This window comes from Punctularia strigosozonata (assembly GCF_000264995.1).
Source record: "Punctularia strigosozonata HHB-11173 SS5 unplaced genomic scaffold PUNSTscaffold_4, whole genome shotgun sequence".
Lineage (NCBI taxonomy): Eukaryota > Fungi > Basidiomycota > Agaricomycetes > Corticiales > Punctulariaceae > Punctularia > Punctularia strigosozonata.
The window spans coordinates 1589384-1616700 of NW_006767436.1; the positions used below are offsets into that span (position 1 = coordinate 1589384).

The 27317-nt window shown below is 53.5% G+C and overlaps 8 protein-coding genes across 8 annotated transcripts; 6 read left to right on the plus strand and 2 right to left on the minus strand.

Annotated features, from left to right (window-relative positions):
- Window positions 1–2: 2 nt before the first annotated feature.
- Window positions 3–4090, minus strand: PUNSTDRAFT_100507 (heavy metal translocatin; the record flags this gene model as incomplete). Its single annotated transcript, XM_007382202.1, has 10 exons — window positions 3–297; window positions 361–473; window positions 528–705; window positions 762–1537; window positions 1585–1644; window positions 1707–1843; window positions 1900–2353; window positions 2404–3116; window positions 3170–3940; window positions 3993–4090. The coding sequence occupies 10 exons, from the start codon at window positions 4088–4090 to the stop codon at window positions 124–126; spliced, it is 3474 nt and encodes a 1157-aa protein (XP_007382264.1). The 3' UTR covers window positions 3–123.
- Window positions 4091–4871: 781 nt separating this feature from the next.
- On the plus strand, window positions 4872–9872 carry PUNSTDRAFT_100510 (uncharacterized protein). Its single transcript, XM_007382203.1, has 21 exons — window positions 4872–5060; window positions 5129–5571; window positions 5625–5830; window positions 5875–6047; window positions 6102–6577; window positions 6639–6692; window positions 6744–6759; window positions 6811–6836; window positions 6892–6972; window positions 7189–7356; window positions 7421–7603; window positions 7659–7822; window positions 7877–7903; window positions 7954–8149; window positions 8205–8215; window positions 8270–8416; window positions 8467–8539; window positions 8589–9133; window positions 9188–9298; window positions 9351–9507; window positions 9566–9872. Exons 1-18 carry the CDS (start codon window positions 4901–4903, stop codon window positions 8703–8705), a joined length of 2721 nt encoding a protein of 906 aa, XP_007382265.1. The 5' UTR covers window positions 4872–4900; the 3' UTR covers window positions 8706–9133; window positions 9188–9298; window positions 9351–9507; window positions 9566–9872.
- A 139-nt stretch (window positions 9873–10011) lies between these two features.
- On the plus strand, window positions 10012–12696 carry PUNSTDRAFT_100511 (uncharacterized protein). Its single transcript, XM_007382204.1, has 7 exons — window positions 10012–10634; window positions 10687–10809; window positions 10862–10902; window positions 10955–11009; window positions 11063–11152; window positions 11211–11381; window positions 11442–12696. Exons 1-7 carry the CDS (start codon window positions 10050–10052, stop codon window positions 12186–12188), a joined length of 1812 nt encoding a protein of 603 aa, XP_007382266.1. The 5' UTR covers window positions 10012–10049; the 3' UTR covers window positions 12189–12696.
- A 108-nt stretch (window positions 12697–12804) lies between these two features.
- PUNSTDRAFT_100512 (cytochrome P450) lies at window positions 12805–15141 on the plus strand (the record flags this gene model as incomplete). The annotated part of the gene is made up of 14 exons (XM_007382205.1): window positions 12805–12968; window positions 13023–13119; window positions 13184–13443; window positions 13509–13595; window positions 13649–13811; window positions 13866–13988; window positions 14048–14150; window positions 14200–14286; window positions 14337–14371; window positions 14424–14470; window positions 14520–14642; window positions 14700–14718; window positions 14779–14789; window positions 14839–15141. The coding sequence occupies 14 exons, from the start codon at window positions 12805–12807 to the stop codon at window positions 15014–15016; spliced, it is 1497 nt and encodes a 498-aa protein (XP_007382267.1). The 3' UTR covers window positions 15017–15141.
- Window positions 15142–15218: 77 nt separating this feature from the next.
- Window positions 15219–16515, minus strand: PUNSTDRAFT_51337 (P-loop containing nucleoside triphosphate hydrolase protein). Its single transcript, XM_007382206.1, has 4 exons — window positions 16377–16515; window positions 16195–16327; window positions 15601–16144; window positions 15219–15543 (listed from the first exon to the last, which is right to left on the minus strand). The coding sequence occupies exons 1-4, from the start codon at window positions 16495–16497 to the stop codon at window positions 15490–15492; spliced, it is 852 nt and encodes a 283-aa protein (XP_007382268.1). The 5' UTR covers window positions 16498–16515; the 3' UTR covers window positions 15219–15489.
- An 89-nt stretch (window positions 16516–16604) lies between these two features.
- PUNSTDRAFT_125459 (uncharacterized protein) lies at window positions 16605–19333 on the plus strand. The gene is made up of 3 exons (XM_007382207.1): window positions 16605–16836; window positions 16888–16945; window positions 17008–19333. Exons 1-3 carry the CDS (start codon window positions 16773–16775, stop codon window positions 18959–18961), a joined length of 2076 nt encoding a protein of 691 aa, XP_007382269.1. The 5' UTR covers window positions 16605–16772; the 3' UTR covers window positions 18962–19333.
- A 685-nt stretch (window positions 19334–20018) lies between these two features.
- Window positions 20019–23816, plus strand: PUNSTDRAFT_142698 (uncharacterized protein; the record flags this gene model as incomplete). The annotated part of the gene is made up of 22 exons (XM_007382208.1): window positions 20019–20051; window positions 20112–20190; window positions 20248–20342; window positions 20399–20468; window positions 20517–20594; window positions 20652–20905; window positions 20960–21349; window positions 21400–21450; window positions 21507–21719; window positions 21772–22307; window positions 22362–22438; window positions 22486–22556; window positions 22604–22639; window positions 22697–22776; window positions 22832–22846; window positions 22896–22962; window positions 23008–23042; window positions 23098–23182; window positions 23235–23331; window positions 23380–23417; window positions 23474–23501; window positions 23555–23816. The coding sequence occupies 22 exons, from the start codon at window positions 20019–20021 to the stop codon at window positions 23758–23760; spliced, it is 2634 nt and encodes an 877-aa protein (XP_007382270.1). The 3' UTR covers window positions 23761–23816.
- Window positions 23817–23997: 181 nt separating this feature from the next.
- PUNSTDRAFT_63887 (mitochondrial carrier) lies at window positions 23998–25536 on the plus strand (the record flags this gene model as incomplete). Its single annotated transcript, XM_007382209.1, has 11 exons — window positions 23998–24074; window positions 24133–24197; window positions 24243–24278; window positions 24327–24352; window positions 24410–24444; window positions 24500–24606; window positions 24656–24831; window positions 24888–25059; window positions 25120–25147; window positions 25204–25375; window positions 25426–25536. 11 exons carry the CDS (start codon window positions 23998–24000, stop codon window positions 25534–25536), a joined length of 1005 nt encoding a protein of 334 aa, XP_007382271.1.
- Between the last annotated feature and the right edge of the window lie 1781 nt (window positions 25537–27317).

A 27317-nucleotide genomic window follows, 5' to 3' on the forward strand; every position in this document is an offset into this window, starting at 1 on the left:
CCCGGGTACTTTCATCAGATGGTTCTTAGTACTGCATACTGTATCCGAACTGTGAACGTCTCGTGCATCCATGCCGGTCATGCATCATTGTGAAGAGAAGAAAAAAGGAATGAACGCGAGCTTTCATGCTAGCTTCGGCTTATAGAGCTTGAGCAATAGACTACTGCAAACCACACTGACGCTGCTTAGGGCCATAGCAAGCGAAGCCCAAACAGGTGCTAAGCGGGCATGCCCCGCAGGATATACCACTCCGGCGGCGATAGGTAATGCGGCGATATTGTATACGCCCGCCCAGAACTTTGGAGCGTGAATGCATGAGCGATCATGGGAATTTTGCCGGATTGACATTCAGGTACTCACGAAATTGAACTTGACTCTGTTAAACACCTTGCGCGACAGTTCGCACAAAACGAGGATGCCTTTCAAGTTGGACGACACAAGGATGAATGCCGCGCTCGAGATGGCGACGTCGCCTGCGAGTCCGTCGTTCAGTATCAATGCCATTCACGGTCGAGAAAGAGGCTCACTTCCGGATCCAATGGCAATCCCGACATCTGCGCTGGACAACGCAGGCGCGTCGTTGATACCGTCCCCAACCATGGCCACGATACACCGGTCGTTCAGGCGTCTCTTTCCAAAGATCGCCGCCAACCGAGAAAGTCGCCGTTTGGGGCCGACTTGTTGCAACCACTGTATCTTCTCCGCCTGTTCATCGTTGTCAGCGCAAGACACTGAAGGTCAACTATCCTCCTATAGCATACCTTCTCATGCGGCAATACACCTGCTATTACGTTTGTCTCTGGGATACCAACAAGGCGAGCCACGGCTTTGGCGGTGATGGCATTGTCGCCGGAGATCATCCACGTCGCAAGACCTCTATCTTGCAAGCTTGCTACGACGGCCTTCGCTTCCTCGCGGATCGGGTCGGATACAGCGAATACGGCAACAACTTCGTAAGTGAATTGCTCTCCGTCCTTTGTGAAGTCCTTCCGCAGCGCCAGTAAGACGACGCTCTGGCCCTCGGATTTCCACGCGGCTAGAAGCTCCACAATTTGCCCTGATATTTTTCCGCCGTTTTCTTCGATCCAGGCCTCGTTTCCGATTATGGCTGAGCAACCTAAAGAAGTAAACCGAGCTTTGATGCCGCGTCCCGGAGTTTCTTCATAATCCAAACCAGATATGGGAGAGCATCCTTGCGATTTGCAGTAATCATCTATAGCCAGGGCTAGCGGGTGTGAACTTGCCGACTCTATCTCGATGGCGATTCCTAGAATTGTCTTCGGGTCCCAATTCGCAGCCCAAAGACGAGCATTGGTGACTTTCGGGTTGCCACCTTCTGTCAAGGTCCCTGTTTTGTCAAAAACGATGCAATCGAGCTGAGCGGTTTCTTGAAAAGCTTCCCCACCGCCGCGCGCAAGGATCCCGTACTTAGCAGCGAGTCCAGACCCGACGAGGAGCGCCGTTGGGGCAGCAAGGCCAATGCCACAAGGGCAGGCCACCACGAACACAGCTATCGCAAACTCGAGAGACCAAATAACTGCGGAAATGTCAGCACCGTAACACCGGTACATAAGATCAACGTACTCCACCCTCCGACCTCGATGTCCAGGTATCCTGCAGGAAGGGAACCGCTCAAGCCCAACGCTGACGACGCAAACACGTCAACCCCCAGTCGTGAGCCCCAACATGTCGTGGCATGAACTCACAAAGCCAAATCACCCATGTCAGAACGGCAAGTAGGGTGATGACGGGCACGAAGTATGCCGTGACCAGGTCAGCTACACGCTCAATCGGTGCGCGCTTGGTTTGTCCTTCACGTACGACCTTCACGACGTGGTCTAGCCTAAAGGAGCAACATGTTCAGTATGTTACATACCTACGATAACGAAGAACGTTTACATGGTCTCCCCGCCAATCGTGTCAACACGGACATCAATAGGATTTCCTCGGTTGATCGTTCCTAGGAAAACTGGATCGCCCACAACCTTCTTGACCAAACGAGATTCTCCAGTCAAGGAGCTTTCGTCGAAGACCGCTCCGTCGCTCGGTGCCGTCAGGATCGTTCCATCAGCCGGGGGTGTAGAACCGTTGACAACGCGAACCACGTCTCCCACTTCCAGTAGACCGACATCAACCCTTTCCAGTTTCATTCCCGGTTTGGTGAAGAACATCTTTTCGTGATCCGGATCTCCTTTCTCGACATCGCGGTCTGACAACCCTGAGAGAGACTGTCGGTCCGGTGTATTGGCATGGTGCATTAGCGAAACAAGAAGAGCCTCCGATGGACGAAGCTTGCCAAGCGCCATGATCGCATCCGAGGTATGACCCTTGCTATACGCCTCCAGGAAACGACCTGAATCCATGCTCAGCATCCTCGTGATGATGAAGTCACGCCACACTTACCACACAGCAAGAACATCGTCAGGAACACGACCGAGTCGAAGTACGTTGTTGTGTCGCCATGCCCCATTGGCGACGGGCGCTGGGCCGTCGCAAGACCAAGAAGGACGATGGAAGAAAAGTATGCAACCGCAACACCTGTCGACACCAGGAGGTTCATCGAGCCGAACCGGACAAAACGCTTCCATACTGGCGTCTTGCTGCCGGGCCGCCAGAGACCACGAATCTCCTTCAAGCTCCTGCGGTGGAACATGCCCGCACTATAGAACATTACTGGGGTGGCGAGAATGAACAGCGCCCATTCAACGCGACTGACGTTTCCGGCCCACATCGGTCGCATTAAGAAATCCTTTGTGGCGTCATCGTCCGGAACCAACGACATGTATACAATGCCGATGATAAAAGTCGGGATGGCTACCACGACGGAGAAGAGAAGGCGATGGAGCAGGTGCCGCTTCTCTCGCTGCTGCATGGCCCGAGCACGATCTTCGAGAGTAGGAGGATCATACGGAGACACCGCAAACTTCGAGTCCGGATCGGGGGATTTAGAAGCGGCGATAGCAGCTACTATCGTGCGTATGGTGATATCAGGTGGGGATGGAGTATAGTTAATCCGCATGAGGGGGTCAGTATGGCTTGTGATGGGCTTCTCAACTTGTAGCTGGCCGGAAGATATGAATGGTTCGAGTGCCGACATGACGCGCGCCGGACAATGTCTGCTCTAAGGTGTGAATCCTCATGCAACCGTTTCTAGTACGGTCCGGCTCACCGACAGAACATTCCATCGATCTTCAGAGTGATCGTCCTGCGTACGGTTTCCTGACGAACTTCGGCCCGAGCGGTCTTCACAGGCTCCACGTCCATGAGTTCAGCTTCGAAGCCGCAGTCCTCGATCGTCTCTAGTACCGTCGGGACAATATCCCTGCGCTTGACGGTGACGCTTGCAGAATTCCCGAGTAGATTCACGACGACATTCAAAACGCCATCCACTTGCGACACCACGTCGGTGATTGTGTTTGAACAAGAGACGCAGGTCATTCCACCGACAGAGACCGTAACGTAGTATGGCCCTTCCTCCGCAGATATATCCAGTGCTGGCTCTGGTGCCTTCTCAGGTCTGGCCGGCGCCAAGGACGGTTGCTGGCTCTTGTCCACATCTTCATGCTCCGCATAGCCGCCGTTCTCTACCGAGAGCGTAGCCACACCTTCGCTGGTGGCTTCCCGCAACAACTTCTCAGACTCTTCGTGACCGTGCACTTCGCCCTGCTGACAAAGCTGACATTGCGCAGCATGCTTTTCGCGCTTTCGCGACAGCAGGGACGTCCTCCGGGCCCTGGGAGCCGCGCTGTAAAGCGTCGATGCATCCTCCGCCGGCGTTGATACAAGGTCGAAACCTGCCTCGTCGATGGCGGCCCTGATCGTCCCTTCCAGGAGCTGCTTGGAGTGGTGCACGGTTACCGACTGAGAAACGACCGACACCAACACGGAAGTGGGCGCTGGGGTGAGCTGGTTGAGGGCGTCCTGAATGGTTCGTACACATCTGCAACAAGTTTGATTATACGGGAGCCGGGGACGAGCACACGACGACTCACGAACTGCAATGCAGATTCGACACCAGGATGGTCGTGACGGCATCATCAGGATCTACGCATTGCTGTGTGAGCTGCAGACAGCCGTATCGGGCCCGCATACTTACTCATGTTGCCTTCAAGGATGGGGTAGATACTGCGCAGAGTTGGGTACCTGGGGGTGGACAGGCCTGAGGTTATGGCCGGCCGTCTTGAGCTCGAGGCCATGGTGCTGGGTCCGGAGTTGCTATGTGGGGAAATGATCTACGTGGAAATTCACCGAGCTGCCTCCTGCGATGTGCCGGGGGTGGACGACGGACGGGGACGAAAGCAGCGGCTCTGCCATTTAAGGCACAGACGCGTCCAAGAATTCACGCAGATGAGGCATTTCTGCGTCATCCACGACACGTGCAGTGCTGACTCAGCTTGACTCAGGTACATTCCCATCCGTGGGAACGCCGTCCTCGGTGATCAGAGGGTGGTCCATGAGCTTCCCGAGAGCGCCGCCTGTAAGTAATACAGTATCGAACGACCGTGCCGCCGTCAGTACTCAGCGTGGAACGTCTGATTATAACCTGCTAAGTATAAATACCACTAAGTATGGGGTGCGCGGAACTGACTCACGTGACACGCGACTCGCACTCGCTTTTTGACCGCCGATCAGCGACCCATAAGAGGCTATTTCCCAATCGCCCGCACCAATACCCTAGAGCCCGACGGGGAATAGCTTCTTATTGCAACACGGACAACACCCTTCGTAGTCATATCGCGTCACCGTGCAGCCCACATTTATCATGCGTCGAACTTCTCGGCTCCTTTTCCAGTCTCCCGAACGTGAACGATCATCAGGCAACTCACCGAGATCCAGCTCTATCATCACTCGCTCCAGCACGCCCTCACCCAGCGGCTCCCATTCTGATTTTTCTACCGATATGTCCATGGGCTACCGGCCACCCATTGTCCTCGGTATATGCGCCATGGATGTGAAGGCGCGGTCAAAGGCTATGCGGGAGATTCTTACGAGGATCGTGGAACGCTCTCGCGGCATGATCGAAGTGAAGGTGTTTGGGGACAAAGTAATTCTTGACGAAGGTGCGTTAGTGGTCGTGTGACTTGTGCAATTAGGTCTGCGGCGCTGAAAGAGGTCCTTGCGACTGCAGATGTTGAGAATTGGCCCCGGTGCGACGTCTTGATATCGTTCTTCTCTACGGACTTTCCTTTGGACAAGGCGATCTCTTACGTAAAATTGCGAAACCCATTTTGCATCAACGATCTCCCTCCTCAAGCACTTCTCTGGGATAGGCGCTTGGTAGGTGCGGTTCTGGATCACCTCAAGGTCCCCATGCCGAGGAGACTGGAAGTATCTCGCGATGGCGGTCCCAAGGTGGATGAGGAGTTGAAGCAGATTATGAAACGGAAGCTTGGTATCACTCTAGGTGGTTTCCAGGTCACACCGGAAGTTGTCCTCCGGGAGGACGGAGATGCCATCATCATTGATGGTCAGGTGATGGAAAAGCCATTTGTCGAGAAGCCAGTTAGCGGCGAAGATCACAATGTATACATATACTTTCGAGGTGGAGGGGGCCGTAGGCTCTTCCGGAAGGTGAGGATATACGTCTTCGGCGGTCGTACAGAGTGTTCATGCGCGTCTGGCAGGTTGGGAACAAATCAAGCGAATATGACACCAATCTGGTGCAGCCTCGTACAGATGGTTCGTACATTTACGAGCAATTTGTCGACGTCGACAACGCAGAAGACATCAAGGTCTATACCGTCGGCAAGGAATACACCCATGCGGAAACGCGCAAGTCCCCTGTGGTAGACGGCGTGGTGAGGCGAAACACGGATGGCAAGGAGATCAGGTGCGGCGGTTTTCCTACGCAGCGCGTCACTTGTTGAAATGAAGCAGATTCATCACGCATCTAACGGATGAAGAACGTTCGTGGGCCGCCAGGATCTGTGAAGGCTTTGGTCAGCGGGTATGCGGCTTCGACTTGCTTCGAACAGGGAATGGCGCCAGGGGACAAGTCATCGACGTGAACGGATGGAGTTTCGTCAAAGGGAACGAATCATACTATGGTACGACGGTTTCCCCCTTTTTTGTGACAGAGTCCAGACTGACTGTCCTTTCAGACAAGGCCGCGGAAATTTTGACCGCGTTCTGCTTGCGGATGGCAGTAGCCCCCGACCGGCCGCTGCCTCACGCCTCCGAATCAGGCTTGCAGGAATCTTCAACATGGGTGCTTAAAGCGAACGTTACAGTCTTCCGTCATGCGGACCGTACCCCAAAGCAGAAGTTGAAGTTCAACTTCCCCATTGGCGAAGTTTGGACACAGCCCTTTGTGCGGCTGCTCAATGGGAAAAACGACGAGATCATACTGCGAGATAGGGTTCAGCTTGAGCTCATTGCCAAGGCTGTCGAAGAGGCAACCAGGCTCGGGGCAGACGGCGAGCATTTGACGAAATTGACGGCTCTGAACACGGCCTTGTTCAGCAAAATCGACTATCCTGGAACGAAGGCACAGCTCAAGCCCGCATACAGCAAAAAAGAGGCTGGCCAGCTGCGGAAATTGACCAAGTTGACGCTCGTGTTCAAATGGGGAGGAGAGGTACGTGTCAATATTCCGTCTCGTATTTCTACAACCTTGAAGTTGATGGCTACGCTCCTAGTTCACTCATTCAGCTCGTTACCAGTCCCGTGATCTTGGAGAGAACCTCAAGAAGGTATGCGCCATCACGATATTGGTCGTTCATCCTCGTTGACTTAATGCACAGGACATCACAATCATGAGTACGCAATCCCGACCATCCGTTCCTTGAAATACTTATTCAGACCTCGCAGACAAGGAGGTACTGAATAATGTCAAGGTTTGTTATATCTGATCTCTACATCACCCCTCTATTAAGTACGATGTGCCTGCAGATTTACACCTCTTCAGAGCGACGTGTTGTGGCATCAGCCGAGATATTCGCTGCGGCGCTCTTGGATAACCACCATCCATACGTCTCTTCCTCTAGCTCAGCAAGAGGCTCACGCTACAGTGTTGACAGCTCCGCCAGTAGCACTCCCAAAACACCCTACATGACAAGGCCTCAATCTCCTGCTACGAGGGAGCCAACTCCGCAGTCACACCAAGCTACTTGGTCCTCGCCGGAACCTGAAGATATACAGTCGGAATCTGGTTCTCCCCCATCTCATTTGCTTCAGCAGTTGCATAAGCAGGGCCACGATCTCATTGTTCGCCCGGACCTTCTGGACGATAGCAACGCCGCAAAGGATCTCATGGACGATGTGAAGAAGCGGTTGAAGATCTTACTGCGGCCGGGGGAACCCGAAAAGCGCCCAGATCTCACGTGGCCCAAGAGCATGAAGAAGGAGCCGGTTGAAGTGGTGAAGGTTCGTATTTCATGAACAACAAATCGAAATGCTCAAACTCTGAGTTTTCCTGCAGGAAGTGATAGAGTTATTGAGCTCCTTCCGAGAGATCATGCGTCACAATTTCGAGACTATGGATGTCAACAAGATCCAAGAACGCTGGTGCTGTGGCGACGAACCGTGGCTTTTCCGCGAACGGTGGGAGAAATTGTTCGAGGACTTCTGCGACGTCAAACAGGAAAAGTTCGACCCATCCCGAGTGCGTACACGTCGGCATCGGTTTGTCGCATGCTGACGGAGCGGCTTCGTCGTAGGTATCGGAACTCTATGACACTATCAAGTACTGCGCCCTTCATCACCGCACGTTCCTGTTCGCTATCTTTAGTGAAACAGGGGATACAAATCCGGATACTGGTGATCGTAAGCTCCACGAACTCTATGGGCGAGCTAAAGCTCTGTTCGACCTCGTTGCGCCTCAGTAAGTTCAATGCCCTCTGCGCCTTATTCCCTTGATGTACTCAATATAACATAGGGAATACGGCATCGAGCCTAATGAGAAGTAAGCGATATTACGCTTCGTCAACCAGGCACACATTTGACGTCGCGCAGAGAGGAAATCGGTGTCCTCACCTCTTTGCCGCTGTTGAAGAATGTTGTAGAGGACCTCGAGGATGCTCGCAACAACGAAGAAAGCTCGCTCACCCTTTATTTCACGAAAGAAAGCCATATTCATACCTTGGTTAATCTCGTCCTCCTCTCCGGTCTACCTATAGCAAACCGTCGCATCCCGGAACTTGACTACTGCGTGCGTTCTGCTGGAGAATTGTCATCTGATCTCGCTGATATCATCATTTATCTAGTCCCATATAACGTGAGTTATCGTCCTTACCACCGGTCGTCGTCCTGAGACATTGGCATCTGTTAGCTTTGAACTTTATGAACGCAATCACGGGCGCGGGAAGTCGGACAAGGAATACTCTATCAAACTGTCCTTGAGTGAGGGAGCACATTCCTCCAATGTTCTAGATTCGGCACTGGATGCGCGCCACTCGTTGAATGTGCAGCCACGAAGGTCATCGTTATCCTCATTTCATTGCATCGGCGTTGCTGACCTTCCACCAGAAAACTCACGCAACACTTGCCGTACAGCCAGGTAATAGAGAAACTATCCAAACATTTTCCTCGATTACAGCATGTTTGTCGTCCCTGCCCCTTATTATGACCTTTTCTCAAGCTACACACAGGACGACGACAATGGACCAGACAGTTATGAGCAAATAGACATGTCTCCGCCGGTGGCGCCGCCGCACGGTGGATCTTCGCCCATGAGCATTACTAGCCCATCGCCTCCGCAGTTTTAGATCATAGGTAGCCGAGATTCGGGCCGCATCACCTTAATAGACGCATTCACGGATTTGAACATCGTCGCACGTCCCCAACCGAGGTTGTATTATATTACACTGCATGTCCCATATTCGATACACATTACATCATACATCGCATAACTATGCCTGGTATGAGCGATTGCCAGTACACATTCTTCTTACGATCACTGTAGCACACACATCATTATATTTGTTCTGCGTTTTCATCGTCCCAGGGTTGCAAGCCAAGACTTTCGCGCATCTCATTCAGCTTCTCGGACTTTAGCTGGCGGAACGGCACGCCTTGTCGGCCGAGACCAGTAACGGACGGGTGATCGCGGTCAAAGAGTGCGGACGCCGAGGTCGAGAGGTTGGCGGTTTGTGTCGCCAAAGCTGCAAAGGACTGGGTGGAGTCATGGTATAACCTGGATGCCGATCTCACTGAGCCGAGTATCAGTTTACTCTGGGGGAACACTGACCTGTACGCTTCTTTGTTGAAACAGTCCGATTCCTTGACTTGGTCTAGCGCGTGCTTCTTGAAAGCAGTCTTCACCCAGTGCAGCACGTCGAACACGTGATTCTCCTTCGGTCTGTGAGGCAATGCATTGCAGGATTCGTCCGCAGAGAGAATGAGCAACTAACCTCCATGTCCGGAATCGTGGAGCAAGGTTGAAGGCCCCGTCTTTCTGCGCGACGAGGGGATGGAAAACATCGGTCGTGAAATGAACAGCTGGCGGTCTTTCAGGATAGTTCAGAGGGAACGTTAGCCTAAACCGCAGAATCGAGTCCGCGTAGTACCCTATTGAACGGCAGCATCAGTAGGGGCGCGAGCTGTATTAGTGCTTGAGATTGCGGACCTTGATGAACAAACAACACCGCATCCCAGACCAGAAGGTTTTCATCCGACGGGATGACATAGACACCCAAGGGACAGTGTCCTCGAAATCGCAGGGACGCATACTCCGAGCACACCGCGGCGCGCGCAACGGCGGTAGTAGGTAAGTCGGGGGTTATCCCGCCCCTGGCCACAGCAGAAGCGATGTTCGAAGATGATGCGCGAGAGTGAGGTTTAGAGAGGTCAATTGTGGACGAAGCACTCAATGCGCTGAATGGAGACTGGTAGAGATTCATCGTCGCGATGGTTCAAACGTTCACACTTGCAAACACTGCCTCTGGTCAGGTCTGCTCTGAGTGACTAGTCTGAGGTTAAAGGGATGGCGGATCACGTGGAACCGACGCCCAAGTCGTCGTCGATCGCCAGTCCTGTTGAAAGTTCGCTTCAAAATTCCGACGCGCCGGCCCTCCCTGATTGCCTAGCGCCACCGAACGGTTGCTGTGAACATGGCGGCTGCAAAGCAGGAGGTCATTGACCTCACCGTGACACAGTCGTCCGACGACGTGATCATCCTCGAATCTGGTCCAAGCACGGCAGTTGCGACGCCCAAAAGCAGCGGAGGAGATGAGTCCCACACGAAGAAAAAAAGGAAGAGGAAGAAAAGAAAGTCAGCTGCTACCAGTGTGGTGGAGGACGGGGAAGTGATTGAGGCGACTTCACGAGAACGGACCACGGAACCCTCTGCGATCCGCAATGGGGAGCGCGAGGGGCGCCGGCACCGGTCGCGTTCGAGAGACGGGCCTAGAGACACGGCCGATACAACATTTACACACGACGACGAACTTTCGGCGCTGTTTTTCTCAGATGTGACCGCAGATGCGCTTCCCGCAATCAAACCCGTGGCGAGGTTGCATAACCTGGATGCTGCTCAAGATCCGTCTCCTGCTACAGAAACAAAGCTTCTGCTCCCTGCCCACGTGGAAGTTCTCCCCAGTGCTGAGGGCGGCGTTCTGCCCGTCGAGATTCTACCTCCCTCGGACGATGAATCGGACGAAGACGCCATAGAGTACCTCGACTATGACGACGGAAAGGTGAGTCCCCCACTTCAAAGCTAAAATCCGGCGCTGACTGTGACGGACATAGGCAGCAGGGACAGTGCGCTACTTCGATGCACAAGAGGCGCAGGAAGCGAAACCTCGCAAATTTGTATGTAAGAAATGTGGGGCCGAGGGAGACCATAAGACATTCGAATGTCCTGTACTCATTGTATGTGCTTTGATGGAGTGGATCGCGTACTGCAGCCGCTTATGTATCCCAGTGTCTTACATGTGGTGCACGAGATGAGCATTCAACCCGGAGGTTAGCGAATCCCCATTTACCGCACCCGCAACCCTGATTATGCTTCTGGCAGCTGTCCAATCAGCAAGACATGCTTTACCTGTGGCATGAAGGGTCATATAAACGCCGTACGCACGCATCTGCATCCGTGCAGCTATGGTTCAGTAACATGTCTGGTTAGACCTGCCCCAATCGTAACAAACGCATGACAAGAGACACCGGTCGCTACGATGAGTGCGACCGATGCGGATCTAATCATCACAGGACCAATGTTCGTTTTTTATTCAAAGGACAGCAGAGTCGCAGGCGATGATTTACAAACTCTACAGGAATGTCCAACACTTTGGCGCATATACGAGTATGTGACCGATGAGGGGCGAACGGCGATACTAGAAGCGCGCGAAGCGAAACGGCTGCTACCTCTTGGCGAAGGTGGCGAGGCATATATTGCCGGAGATGAATGGTGCTATAATTGCGGTGGCTGCGGCCATTTGGGCGATGTACGTGTCCAGGGATTGACCCACCTTTTCCTGACGAATTTAAAAGCGAGACTGATCTAGGACTGCCGGGAACTTCCACATCCCCGGGATCATCCCGTCGAGGCATCTGCATTTGGCAGCTATAACATACTGTCCGGTCCGTTCGCAGACCCATCCTCATCTCCTTCGGCGAAGGGTCAACAACGACGTGAGCCGAGAGACTGGGAGCGAGACGCGTTACCGATGAACTGGGGTCAGGACGCGCCAGCAGAGGTGGGCAAGATGGGCCGCAAGAAGGACCGCGCGCGGATGGAGAAACGAGCCAGGGACGCGGAAGCAGATGGCGAGGAGGACGACTGGTTCGGTCGTCTAAAGAACAGTGACGGATCCAGGAGGAGCAGGAACGAGAATGGCCGGGATAGGGATAGAATTAGCGGAGGTGGTCATCGCATGGACGGGGCGAGTGGTACGAAGAAGATCACCTTTGGTGCCAGCTTGCAGGACAGGCTTGGCACATCCTCTGATTCTGGTAGCAAACCAGGTCTTGCGGAACGTTTAGCCATGGGCAGGGACGATGGTAGGCATGAAGGCAGATATGGAGGAAATCGTCCAAGAAGTGGGGATCGACGAGATTGGGACACAGGTCGAGATAGAAACAGGGACAGGGGGGACCGAGGCAGGGACAGGGACAGGGACAGGGACCAACACCACGGCAGACACAGAGGCCGCAATGATGCGGGAGACAAGGATTCAGAGCGACGACGAGATTGGAGAGACAGGCAGCCGACCGCGGCCGGTCCTAGGTACAAGGGCGGTTACTCCAGGTAGCATCCGTCAATCGCCCGATGGACGCGCCACGCATTCCCCCGGGGCCGGATCATCCCACTGTCGGCCACTTGCAATCCTTTCAAGATTTGCGGATCCTGCGCCCACGACTACAACCAACTGCGGCCCCCGGCCGGCTTGAGCATCCGTTAGCAATTCTCAAAACTCGGAACGACCTTTGCGACCACCCCGGCATTTTATGCCATGATCCTGCTTATCGCCGGAGTTAACGCCACCCGTATAATCGCGGCACCCCACAATAGAACCGTGACGGGAAGCAAGACGTCGATTGGTCACTGCACCCAGTGCATTCGTCCCGATGCTCTCAGTGGATCCTCAATCGTCATGGGAAGGTTCCGCACTCGTGTATCCCTCGTTCACTCGCGGAACCCCGGCCTGAATGTCAGCCGCCTGAGCTCGCCACCTTCCTTTACCCCACCTTTGTGGCTGGAAGGGCAAAAGCTACTGTATACGGGACACCTGAATGCAAACGTTGTACTTTCTTCTCCCGCATCTTCTCATAGATGAGATTGGCCAACTACAGCTGAACAAATGAGGAATGGATTCGTGGTATATGTATGGCTCGATTTCCTGTCGACACCTTGACTTGTACCCGTCCATGGCTCAGCTCTTTGATTCCGTACCAACCGACGTTAAGATTGGCACCGCTCTCCTGCTTCTCGCCGCTGCAGGCACGAAGCTCATTTCCAACTCGCAATCCTTACCACTACCTCCTGGTCCACAAGGACACTGGCTTTTTGGGGCTACATTCAGTTCTTCCGAGTACGTCAATCCATTTATCTCCCCTGCGGTCTAATCTCCAGTTACTGCGTGAAGGGCATGGCGCGTTCTTGAGGAATGGACGCAGGAATACGGACCTGTCTTCTCCTATCGCCAAGGGACGCGTAGGATGTTCATCATTGGCCGCACACAGGTCCGGATCCATACTTAACTGGGCCATCTCAAGGATGCGTGGCAATCACTAAAATTCACCATAGGCAGCGATCGATATATTGGAGAGAGAAGGTGCCGCTACTCTCGATCGACCATTGAACATCCCAGCGGAGACGGCTTCCGGAGGATTGCGCATTCTTAACATGAGCTGGAGCGATCAAGCGAGGAAACTGCGACGCGCTATGCATGAGCACCTGCGTCACAAAGTAGCCTTGTCCTACGGTGACATGCAGGAAGAGCACGCCAGGAATGTTATCCTCGACATCTTGAAGAATCCTGAGGATCACCAAACACATGTCAGAAGGTTGCATCGTTTCCGGCAGATCTGCGCATCTATCTCGCTATTGCTGAACGAATGTGCCCCAACAGGTTCTCCGCAGCTACGACTTTGCGACTTGCGTACGGGAAGACTACGCCCACGTATGTAGATGATTTAGAGATACAGCGCATCAACGTGTATGCTGCCTATCATTTTCAGCCGAAGGCCTCCCTAAAGTCCGTCTTGGCAGCATTGTGGCAAGACTACGGAAAATACTATTTCCTGGCTCCTTGTGGGTGGATAGGATCCCCTTACTGCGGTACATTCCTGGTTGGCTGCGTGAGCAGCAGGAATGGCACCATAACGAACTGGATCTGTATCATTCTCAAGTTAATACTGTCAAAGCCCAGATAGTGAGCGCGGCCTTCACTCTTATGGAGTGTCTAGCTGACTTGAATTGTGTATAGGCTCAAGGAGATGCACCACAGTCTTTCGTCAAATACCTTTTGGAGGATCAAGAAAAACTTGGCCTGTCGAACGACGAGCTTGCTTACCTTGCAGGGAGCCTCTTCAATGCTGGCAGCGAGTCGGTAGGTAATTGGTCCTTTCAACAGTTGTACATAAATGCGATGTTGCCCATCCCTTTCAGACGGCTGCTGTACTGGGCTGGGTGATCGTTGCAGCGGCGAAGCACCCCGCTGCTCAGGTTCAAGTACAGGCCGAACTTGACCGCATCGTCGGCCTGCAAAGAGGTAAAAATTTCGGGTTAAATCCTCACAGCATATCTTGATTCGTTCACAGCGCCTACGTTCGATGACGAGAATGGACTTCCGCAAGTCACCGCATTCATGCGCGAAGTGTACCGGTGGAGGCCTGCAAGTACGATTGGTGAGGAATCGCTTTGTCTGGAAATTGCCTCCAAGCTTATAATGTTACAGCACAGGCTCATCGTAGTAGGAAAGATATCATCTGGGTATGTTCGCTGACTACCGTCGGCACCGAAGCGATGCAAACCACTTCCTCAGAAAAACTACTTGATACCCGCCGGGTCCACGATAATCGGTAGCCAATGGTATGTACCGGTTTTGGTTACGGTTCTTTCGTTCTTCATCGCGCGGTAGGTCTATTGCGCATGACCCAGAGGTTTGGCCGAATCCAGACCGGTTCGATCCGAATAGATGGCTGTACGAAGATGGTGGTCTTCGGGAGGACAAAAAGACGTTCATGTTTGGGTTTGGCAGAAGGTATGCACCTTAAAACTCGTGGCTGCTCTATTGTAGGAGACTGATCCGGTATGGCAGATTCTGCCCTGGCCAACACGTAAGCGTGTTAATTGACTTACCAAGCAGCACATTCATTGCATTTGTTACATGTTTCCAGTTCGCGAATAGGTGAGATGCGGGACTTCGGTGCCCGTTTCCGTGTACTGATTGTGCGTAGAGCGGTTTTCATCAACACGGCTCTGTTGCTGTGGTCCTACAACATCCGGGAAGACCCAGCGCACCCCATTGACTCGATGGCCTTCTCGAAGAGCTCGCTGATTCATCCGCAGCCATTCAAGGTGCAATTTGGGCCGAGGGTTGCAAACTTAGGCTCCCTATTGGCAGAGCGTCCATGAGGCAGTTCTCATGATCCCGCCATGCAAGCAGCGATGATACAACTGACGGGCTTTACAAGTGCTGTTGGATTGTTGAACTACTATGTAACCCGTGATACCGCAGCGGAATGACGGAGTTGCTTAACGCCGGCGATGGAGATCGATTTTATCACAAGCAATCCATCTTACCACGCGGGAGACCATTCCGATATTTAGCCCTGGAGCCATGGGAAGCCATCTATTACGGTTGAATGTGCTATGGATACAAGTGTTGAACCTGTTGGGATTACAGTATTCTATACCAATGCGAGGATGAACTCTCCGTGTCCGTGTTGAAATGGTTTACAGGTATGGAAAGGCGGCTTGCATATGATGAGATATGCACATGAATGCACGGAAATTGCACGTGAATTTGGAATGCGCGTTAGTGGCTAACTTTGATTTGGAACGGAGGCAGTCTCTGGCGAGAGACACGCCACTGCGATCTCTCGGTATTAATGGCTGTAGTCGTATTTGCGGTAGAATGTCTCTGAGTCGGTGGGAACACCCTGGCAAGTGATGTGATGAGTGGGAGGGTAACTCGGACGGGTTACGGACGCCATTACCTGGTCAGCCTTGGCGCCACGCGTTTTCCGGCCCTGCTTTTCGAGAGCACGACGATACTCGCGGTCTTCGCTGAGCCACTGAAGGGCCAGGGCGTAAAGCGAGGAGCCCTTGCTGGGGCTTGTACCTGAAGATGGATCGGAAGGAAGCGGCCAAGGCGTAGGTTCAGTGACCATCGTCCCAAAGCGCATGTGCGCAACGTGAGTTGGGAATGTGTCGAGGCCATCGAATATATGCGTCGCGTAGAGAATAGTGGCATTCCGCGTTTCGCACTCCTCCCTGAGGAAGGAGAGGAGGTTATCTCTGACGAGCACGTCCAGATCGACGGTGACCTCGTCGAGGAGAAGCACGTCCCAAGGCGCCATGAGACCCATCACCAACTGCACCCGTCGGCGCTCGCCGTCTGATATGGCGTGCATGTGCCAATCGAGGTCAACATCAAGAATATCAAGGAGACGATCCCGGCGCTCCTTGTGGCGGTACCCGCCAATCGAGTCGAGAAAATGCGATACCACGATGTCGCCTCGCACAACGGGGTTCATAGCCCTGCGCCTGGATGAGATACGGCGCAGGGATGGAAGCGCGTTGCGACGTACCACTCGGTGCCGAGGAAGGTGACGCCCTCAGGCGTGTTGCGGAAGACATCGCGGTCCTTGATCTGGATGACGGCGCCGGGGGCGGTGACAAGGCGCTTGCCAGCAAGGATCTGAAGCAATGTGGACTTGCCGGCTGGGTCGCAGATCAGTGGAAATGATGGCGGGTGCTAGGGCGGGCTTGCCTCCGTTGGCGCCGACGAGGATGGTGCGCGAGCCCGGCGGAAGGTGAATGTTCACGTTCTCGAGGGCAGGCGGGGTGTTTGTATGGGCGAAAGTGAGGTGGTCGACGTGGACGGCATCCATGGCGAGCATCCGGAGCTGATGGCGGCCGAGCAAGGGAGTGTGTGAAGTGGGCTCAGTTGATCAGACCCAGCCTCGGCCCTGTTCTCAGCGACGGTCACTCTGTCCCTCTTCCCCTTCGTTCGTCCGCGCTCTGCGCCCTTGTGCCAGCCCTCAGCCGACGCTGCGTCTCACATCGCGGTCGCTGTCCTCCCCGACGTTGCAGGCCATCGCAGGGCTTTTACTGTAACCACCAACCACATCGACACTGAACCCACACGCTCCTTTCTCATCCTTCCATGGACGCCCTCCTCATACCGAGGCAGGCCAACTCAACCTCCGGCTGTCCCAACGACCTGCAATGTTCGTCCTTCCGCGGTTCACTCTGCCTTTCTTTCTCATACCGTATTTCAGGTCCCGACCCAGCGCCGTGTGTTTGCACTGGTAATCAGTTATGCGTCCAGATTCTCAGGTATGTCCGTACCTCGCGCCAACACGGCTGGGCTCCATGCCCTCGCCTAACATGACCTCCAGGACGTGTAGCCAGTGCGGATCCTTCAAATGTGTTGAGCCCAGCTCCTCGTCATCAGGCAAGAAAGGCGGCGTCTCTACCGGTGCCCTCGCTGGTGCCATCGTTGGGTGCTTAATTCTGTTCGCGCTCGTCCTTGGCGGTGTCTTCTTCTGGTACCGCCGTCGCTCTCGCCTGCTACGTGAGGCGCAGCAAGCACAACCGGAGACGCAGGAAGTCGTCGCCTCCGCCCTTGACGTGCTCAACCGACCGGATCCGAACGAGAAGTTCCAGCAGCCTCCGGCGCCCTCTCCCCAAAGCAACGTACGCGTCTACCAGCACTCGCGGACGACCCTCGATCTCGATCCGGAGTCACAGCGCGCTGCAGTCGTTACACATGCCCACCAGAATCCGTTCGAGGATGCGCAGTCGATCCAGACCACATCCTCCAACTCTCATGGCACGAATGTCATTCCGATTGCACTCGTTCCTCGCACCTCTGCACTTCCATCCTCGCAGCTGAACCCCCCGGAGCGTAGCATTTCGCCCGCACCGCCTCGTCCCATACGCACGCCCGATTTGGACCTTAATCTCGAGCACGTCAACGTATCCAAGGATTCGCTCCGTCCCGGAACTAACTCTGGCTCTCACTCACCATACACGCCAAGTGAGATCTCGGGCATCTCGGGGACAGGCAATAATAGGCAGTCGTACATGTCCAACATGACCGGCGCGACCGACTTCCTGAACGAGGCACCCACAATCGTCACCCCGACCAAGGGCGCGGTCAGACAAGTGCTCGGCGTTGCTCATGCCCAAGTGGTCCCGAACACGGGCAGTACTGGATCCATGACGAGCTCCACGCCCAACACCCCCCGTCACCCATCCTCGCTCGTGTCAAGGCCCAGTGTTCGTTCTCCCTTGGCAACCACCTCCTTCGGACCGAAGGATGTTGTTACCGAGAGCATGTCCGAAGTCGACGAAGACGGTGCATTGAGTGTTGCATCAGATCCCTTCGCCGACGAGCGCGGAATCCATAGCCAACTGTCGCAAGTCCGTGGCGGCGATGGCGCCGGCTCCATCACGACGTTCTCGACGGAGTCGTCTCTAGGCACCCCTGTTGCGCCTCCCGAGCAGCGTTATCGTCCCGTCTCGCTAGAGACGAACGCCGCCAGCATCTTGTCCGCCAACATTGGTACTGCTGCTCGCGTTCAGATCGGATTGAGCCCGCTTAGACGAGGCGAGGGAGCGGAAGATGTGCCAACGACTGCGACCAGCCTAGGTGTAGGCACGCCACGTATGTTGACGAAGATGGCGAGCGGAAGGCTGGTGACTCCCTCCACTGCCAACACGCCGGCCTCCGCGTTCACTCCTACGGGCACCAGTGATGCCACTACCCACGGCAGCGGAACTTCTGCAGGCACCCTCCAGGAACAACAGGCACGGGCCCTTGCCCATGCACAGGCTAAGGCTCGTGAGGCCAATCTTGGTCTCGGACCTGACGCCGCGCGGCGCACAAGCTCCGGCAGCTCGGTGATTAGTGGACGTGATTCAATCTTGGAGAATTTCCCCTTCGTCCCGCCAAGCCCTATTAGCGCGAGGCCTGCCAGAAGCCCTCCATCCAGTCCTTTGAGGCAGCAATCCTTCAACAACTCGCAAGCTCAGAGCCGTTCAGCGCTGTCCCAGGCCACTATTCAGACCCAATCCGAAGTTACAGGCGACCTGCCGAAACCGCCAAACAGAAAGCTCCTCGGCATGTCGACCGTTTCCCAGTCGTCAACCGCGTCGGAGGGGCTCGGTTCTTTCCCGTTCCACATTGAACGTGAACCATCTGAGCCAACTGCCAAGGCCGCTCCACCCGCCGCGTATGGCGGGCGGACGCGCGCGAGTCTTGACACACTCGCGTTGACAAGCGCTCTGTCGAGCTATCCACTTGGGTTTGACGAGGCCAGCTCGAGTGGACACGACATGCCGCGGTGAAGTGGCAACACCTGTCAAATCAAGCCCAATTCCCACTGATGACCGATCGATGCCGTGGACGACCTTCAACTGTAGCCATCTATCCGTTGTGACCCAAGAAAACAAGGACGTTCGACCTTGTGTGCTCCTACCATCATCACCCCACTGCGCCAGTCGTATTTATACCTTATTTCTTTCCATCAATTCCTTTTCGTTGCGGCAACGTCCTGACAAGACGTTTCTGTCTATCCGGCTCTCTTCTTTCTGCACTCGACTTACCGTACATTCCTTTTTTGTTCGAGCTCGACGATCCCCCTTTGAAGCTGGATGTGCCATAGTCCAACGTCCGATCGCCGCCTTGCTTCTCGTGATTGCATGTTTGCCATATTACAGATGTTGGGATTAGGATGTCCGTATTTATTACTTGTGCGCGTCCGCTATATCCGTGACAAGTAACCGTATATGCTTCGACGTCGTTCAGCTACAGTAAGTTTCATAACGCGAGGTGATGGAGCGCTATTTCTTCGGTGCGGAACCGCCCGCAGAGCAACCTGACTTGTTGTACAGACATGTCATCGCGGACCAGAGGTGTCGAAAGGACCCCCGTTAATACAGTTAAAGGTCGGAATATTCGCTGACCCAAAATGAGTCGTATTGTCGGCAATTTTTGGCACGTTTTTGTCGGCAAATATTCCGACATCGGGCCGCGCTCTATTCCGGCATCGTGGGAATTAATGGCTGTATCTGGGCTGTTCCTCTCCGGGGTTCGATCCTTTTGTCGACGAAATATTCCGACCTTGGTTTGTCGCTCCGAACGGATGTCGTCAAAATTATTCCGGCCTGCGGCGCCCTCAGACGTGCTTTTGTCTGCAGTTATTCCGACGTAAGGCCCTTTTCAGGGCGCAAAATGTCGTCGGAATATTCTAACATTAAACCGTATTAACGGGGGTCCTGTGTCGAATCGCGCGCGGCGCGGCAGCTTCTCGCGCCGGAACGGCGCCCTTTCTCTCAGCCACAACCGCGATTAGTTGCAGAAACACGCTGAGTGTTCGAACGAGTATTACTCACCGATCCAACGATGGAGAGCGAGATTCAGCAGCTCGTTGAAATGGTACGCCTGCGATTGTCCTCGCCTATGAGAAATCCATGTGCTTCAACTCAGATGGCATAGGGGGCCAGTCGAACGCAGGCTAAGGCGGCATTGCAGAAGCACCGAGACGTCATGGAAGCCGCCGAACAGATATTTGAGGGTCCGTAGCCCTTTCCCTGAAAACTATTAGAGGGACGATCTGATATAGACGGTGAAGGCAAGTTTGATGATGTGGCGGAGGACGACGACGTTACAATAGCTGCGCCTGACGCGCGGATCGGGCGTGCGGAGAAGGCTCGCACTCATATGACGGTACGAATTGTCGAAACTCGAACAGGTGTCGCTGAACCTACGTCGTTATGAGATAGACTCCGGATGATGGGAGCGGGGATGAGATAATGGATGATGAGGATGGCGAAGAGGAAGAAGACGACGAAGGTTAACCGAACGCATGCATATATGTTTCTCGTCTAACATATGGTGCAGGGGATGACTATATTGACTACGACTCGGATGAAGAGTTCAAGCCGAGCGCGCAAAAAGCGGACGTGGACCCATACGCCGGTGCTGTCCACCTGTCTCTCATCCGCCACTACAATTAACGCTCTTTTTTTGCTCCAGGTATATTCTTCTCCAAGGATCGACGTGAAGAGGTCATTGAGATTGAGGAAGCGCCCGAGCATGCCACGATTCCCGGCTTCTCCGATTCAATGCCGCTCATGACCCAGGGCGAGTGGATGCAAGGATGTCCAGAGGGCAGCGAGCAATCGTTCCTATTCAGCCTTTATTCGCAGCTCAGCGATGGTTCTTGTCCATGCCCACACGGTTGCGACTTCTCTGTGGCCCGCCAGAAGAGTGATTTCTTCGCGCTTTACGTGGGTCTTTCACTATTCTCTTGAAATGATGCATGTGGCTCATCGGTGTACCAGCCTGATTTCGACACTTATATCAAGGAGTTGCGAAAAAGGGTTCATCGACTATGTGGTCGGTGTCATAAGGCCTTTTGTTTGGCTTGCGGCGAAGGTATCACAGGAGAGAAATCGCGCACGGGCGATTCGACAGATCCGCTATTTCATTGCTCTAACATACAGGGCGTGACAGTTGGTATAGGGCTGTTTATGGTCGAAAAGCTATTTCTCGAGCAGACGCAAGACAATGCGCGACAAACGGAGCCGGATGCTAAACCGGGATTGTTCAAGAGAAAGAAAGCGGCTATAGATGCCGGTACGCCTCCGATGTACGATGATGATGATTTCATCGGTCCTCAGAACAAGAAAGCCAAGGGAGGGATAGGCTACGCGGGCAATGTCAAGGAAGATGTATGGCCAGGTGATTTGGATCATACATGACGCAGCTAATTTCGTGCAAGATCACCGGCCAAACTGAAGCTTTAGCTCAGCAGCGAGCTAAGGATGCCAAGGTAATGAACCTCAGGTTTGCGTCTTCGTTCTCAATAATTATTGATGTACCCGTCAGCTGGGCTCGTTGATGGCGAGCGTCCGCGTATACATGCCTTCTTTACGACGGCCCTCTGGTGGCTATGCCAGTGACTATCTACCACACCCGACGACGCTGGCACACTTGCGACGACGTTTCAACCTACTGTGCACCACTTTCTTGCGGAATGATTCTCTGGCCGACATGTCTGACCGCTCCGTGCTGTACTACGAGCTGTTCACTTGGATGGAGGTAGACGATTGTGTTTCTTGCGCTCATCGTAATCTGATTCCGGATGACGTAGACCATTTCAAACCACGAAGCCCTCGCAAGCATGATGGCTCAACCAATCATGGTTGCGCAGTCAGTGAAAGCCGCCATGCCCAGAAAATCTTCCAAGAAGCCTGATCTCAAGTCACGCGAGCGGACAATTGTTTATGAGGCTAGCGCAGGTCCACGTGAACTGCTCGAGTCGATTGTCATCCAGTCACATGCGGCTATCAAATCTTTGGATTCAGGCAATGCCTTGGAGCAGAACACGGAGATGACTGAAGAGGAGAAGCGGGCAACTATTGATGACAAGGGCAAGAGCAGGGAAGCCGGCGAAGGTGCTCATTCAGACGAAAACCAGAGGATGCTTGACTTTTGTCATCGCATACAAGCTACTGCCCGTGCAATCGACCGTTTTCTACGGGAGAACAAAGGTGATCAGTTTGTTGAGCGTCTTCACGCTTCGTTACCCAGGATCCCTACGGCCTTGTCGGGAGATATCTACGTTGACGCTGGTGACACGGAGGAAACCGCCAAGAAAGCCTACATGGAATGGGCAACGCGTGTGCGGTAAGGATACCTCATGATCTGCCCTTAGCCCCGCTGACGATCTCTATCCCCTAGGTTCGAGTACTGTGACCTCACGATATCGTCACCGAAGTCAAATGGGCAAACAACTGATACGCCACACTACAAACATTGTACGCAAACAACCTTCCTGTCGAGCCATTGTTCACGAGCAGCATAGACTACGATGCTGAAGCCAGGGCGCTAGTGTCGTCGGATATGCCCAAGCGTTCCCTAGCGATAGCAAAGGAGGTTGGTTGAGGCTTTTGTCTCGTCAGCCAAAACTCACAAAGATATAGCTCGCTGTACTTACGACCAACTTACCTGTTTCATGGGTGAATTTACTCCCTATTTGCGTTTGATTCCGAGCTTCTGATAGTATATATGTACAGGATTCTTCTATTTTCCTCAAGGTCGACGAAACCAGAGTAGATATCATCAAGGCCCTGATCATTGGTCCTCAAGGCACACCGTAAGCGCGGTACTTACGTGTGAGGTCTCGCTCACAACATTCATCGTTTGCATAGTTACCAGAATGGCTGGTATGCTTACGAGTTATGTTTTCGAAGCGAGGCTCACGGGCTCACTCAGCTTTCTCTTTGACATATTCCTTGGTCCGAGTTACAACCAGATGTCCCCAAGTGTCAAATATATGACCGTAAGCGCCTCGCTTGTTGCTCGTTTCGAATCTTATCTCTCGCAGACGAACGGCGGCAAGTTCCGGTTCAATCCTAATTTGTCAGAGTTCCGGCCAGCGAGTAGTATTGTTATTGACAAGGGCATGATTTCGCAGGTATGCGGACGGGAAAGTTTGTCTCAGCCTTCTGGGCACCTGGCAAGGACCGGGATGGATAGCGGGTAAATCAACACTCCTCCAGGTAACCACGCGGCTTTTCTTCCCTTTCGGCGGCTAACAAGGCGTTCGACCAGGTCCTGATTTCAATACAATCTATGATACTGTGTGATGAACCGTATTTGAACGAGCCTGGATGGGCGAACGATGCAGGGACACCCCAATCGAAAGATTGTGAGATATGACAAGGCTGCCGTTGCACTGTACTCACGTCTTTATGAGATTCGGCGAATGTGCGGCGCATGGTGGTGAAGACTGCGGTAAATCATCATCCCTTGCGGCTGTTGATACTCTACTCACCGAGCCTCATTTATAGATGCTTGACAACTTGAAGTCACCGCCAGGTGTGTGTTGTATTACACAGCATCGCAGTGATCCTGAAGATATTGTCACGCAGAACCCTTCGAGGATATCATTCGGACGCACTTCCGTCTGAAAGCTCGATCTATCACGGTCCAACTGGACCAATGGCTTGCTCAGGATGATGGCAAGCCTACTCTGGCGGGCGGAGGTGTCAACATGATGCCCGAGTCCGCGTCGGGCTCATCGACTGCGTTCAGACGGGACGTCGAAGAATTGAAAAGACAGCTTAGGCAACTCTGATTTCTTCCTATGCACCCATATTCCTGTACTGGATAGACTTGCATGTGTTCGGAACGAGCCCCAACGTAATGCCGACGGAACGTTGGGCATGTGATTTCCTTACTTATATTTAGCCTTCGTGCATCGAGCCGGCTGCCAGATGTCTTAGCCGCTACAACGTGCGGTTCAAGCCACTGGCATTCGACAAGCTATCACAAACCTTTGTGTGCCCGAACTCTGGCAGTCAGAGAAAGCAAAATGTCTGGCAATTCCGATTCCTTGATCCACTCCGTTGCTGGTGCTGCAGGCGGAATTATAGCCATGACAGTCACATAGTGAGTATCGAACCTCCGACGCCCATACGTTATATACCGGACGTCTGATCTGCGCAAGTCCCCTTATATTTCTGTCGACCCGCGCGGCTGTCGAGACCAAGAATGAACAGAAGGTCATACTAGGTTCTTGCTGCCGCCCGGAAATTGCACTGACATACATCTAGTCAGTTTACCTGGCAATATCCGACATTGTCGAGCGCGAAGGTGAGATCTCAATATCGGTCTGGAGATAATTCTGATGATGGGAACCAGGTTTTCTCGGGCTATACAAGGGTTTGGTGAGCCGCGGGTTCGCTTGCTGGCCTCGTCCGAGCGCTGAACCAACTGGCTCTTAGAACTCCTCCCTTTTAGGTATCGCTGTGACCAATGGGTGCGTGCCAGTGCCAGCGATTTGTCTCCCTCCTGATGGTAGAACCTTTCTCTAGTGCTTATTACTACTTCTATGAACGCACACGGGCTAGCATCCTCCGCGCCCGCGTGAGAGGGAAAGGGCTCAGTACGGTGGAATCGATGTTGGCAGGGCTGATTGCCGGTAACGATCCATCATTGGACCCCCTATGGTATTCTTCATATCTTACCAGGTTCTGCAACATCCATCATCTCGAACCCAATCTGGGTTGTACAAACTCAGCAAGCTGTTCATGGCATGCACGACGCCTCCAGCGCTTCACAACGACCAGCGAAGCGAAGCATGGTGGAGACTGTAGAACATATACTGCGCAAAGATGGCATCGGTGCCTTCTGGCGTGGCATAGGGGTTGGTCCATCGTGATATACCTTGCCCTGTATTTACCGAGCTCATAAGTTCCACAGCCTGCGTTGGTTCTTGTCATCAACCCCGTCTTACAATACACCGTTTTTGAACAGCTGAAGAACATTTTGATCAAGCGCCGTACCGCAGTTCTTCGGGCTGCTGGACAGACTGCGGCCGTAGCTATCTTGACAGACTGGGATTTTTTCTTCCTCGGTGCACTCTCAAAATTAGGTCAGACATCACCTTATTCGACGATTCGAGCCTGATATACACATTGACACCCGCTACTAGTTGCCACCTCGGTAACGTATCCATACATGTGAGCGTACCCCATCTTCCCTCTGGAAAAATCAATATTGCTAACTCCCTCTTCAGCGTTGTCAAGAGCAGGCTCCAAGCAGGCCAAGGAGAAGCGCTAAAATACAAGTCAGCAATCGATGGCCTTCTCACTATCGTGCGTAACGAGGGTGTGAGAGGTCTATATAAAGGAGTTGGTAGCAAGCTCCTCCAGAGCGTCTTGACTGCTGCCATACTGTTCGCTGGACAGGTAGGCTCTCCGTAAGCGTCTGAGGCACTTCTCTTATCCATGCCTGATAGAGGAGGATATATGAGATCACGAAGAAGGTGCGTCGGTGTTTTTCGTATGCTATGCAGATTGGCCCATGTTATATGTTATCACAGGCCGTGACTCCGGTGCTGTCGAAGTAAACTGAGCTGGCGTAGATTCAACCCAAGTATTGATGTGATGTCGGTTCAAAAGTGACTTTGTATAGCCAAGCTGAGAGGGTGTCCTCTAACGGCACCTGGATCCCTTATCCGTGTACTGTAGTTTTTCGACCGTAAGTTCGGCCAGACCCCCTCCAAGTTCGGGACCGTGGGAAGTTCGCCAAGTGATCCTCGATCAGTTTGAATACTCCCACGGTTTGAATATGAGTCTCCCACAGTCAGTGATTGGGCAAAAGATCGGAAGGGACAGGGGACAAATGGGCAAATAGGCAGGTAGGTGGGGACAGGGGTCGAACTTACGGTCGAAAAACTACAGTATATGAAGATCTGTTATCTCAGATTCCGAACTCCAAGCCCTAGTGTGGATGTGGACGCAAGCCGCGACTCTCGATTATACACCCATTCACAGTTTCTTCATCCACGGGGTCACTCGACGACGTGAAAACGAAAGTGGCACTCAGCTGTAGCTCTCGGTAGGTAGGTAGGTAGGTAGGTATAGATTAACGGCACCAGGACCCTAAACCTCGGTAAACTGTGACAAGACACGCCGCGCTTCGCTGCGGCGCACTTGGATTGGAGTCTTGCAAGTTTGTGGGAGGAAGGATGAATCATGCACAATGGATGAACAGGAAACGGTAGTTGTGATCACATTTCTCAATACAGATTACAGAAGGATCTCGGGGTACGTTACATTTGGCGTTGTAAACTGCCCAGGAAGCATGCGAGCCATAGCATGAGACCGATGGTGGATTCGAGAGAGCGCCGTGTATAGCTGCCCATGAGAGAAAACAGGAGAAGTCAGATCAACACCCACTCGATCGAGGGTGAGGCCCTGACAACTGTTGAAGGTGGTCGCATACGCCGGAGCCAGTGGAAACTGTCTACGAAGTAAGGTATAGTTGGAGCCGGGCATAACGTAGGAAAAGCATATTCGCGGGATGAGAACTTCCTCGCGGGCAATGGGGCTTCCTGCCGCGTCTTCTTGCAGGATTTTGACGCCAATGAGGCGGGAGCCGATACTGGAGACGACCACACGGATGTTCTTCACCAGTCCATGGTCTGCGGATAGGTTGCGAAGGAGACGCATCATTGATCCAACCTTTACAAACAGGCAATGGGGGGGGAGGCCCGGGGGGGTGCGCCGTGCGGCATGATCAAGAACGGCGTCTGGGGCATCTGCAGCATCCGTCCCGGCGTCGACAATTTCCTTGACAGTGTCAGCAGCGAGGTAAGAACGGTGTTCTCCTCGCAAGCGATCAAGGATGACAGAGTTGTAAGCATCCACCTGTGCGTTGGTTGGTGCCAGTATCGCTCGTTTTGTACACGACATCGGACTCCGCAGCGTGTCGGAAGGGAAGACAAAGTCGATCAACCCGTCAGCCGTCGTCGTACTTCGAAGCATCGGCAGTGAGACATCTGGACCGGCACCGTCTCCGATATCATCAACGAAGGAAGCAAATTGCATGTCCTCCGCGTTTCGGACAGGATGAGTGAGCCGAAGGATGGTGAAGGAAGACCAGAGCGGCGAGGAGCGGATGGAGGCATCCACAATCTGTGATCGAGTACCATGTCGAATCACCGGACAGGTCTGCCTGAAGTCCCCAAGGAGAATAAGGCTCTTTCCCCCAAAGGGCAGGTTGATGCGTGTTACACGGCGGAGCGTGTCATCGACACATGCAAGGACAGCACGGTTAGCCATTGGTGCTTCATCCCAGATGAAGAGGCTGGTTTCACGAAGAAGCTCTGCTCGTGCGCTGGCATAT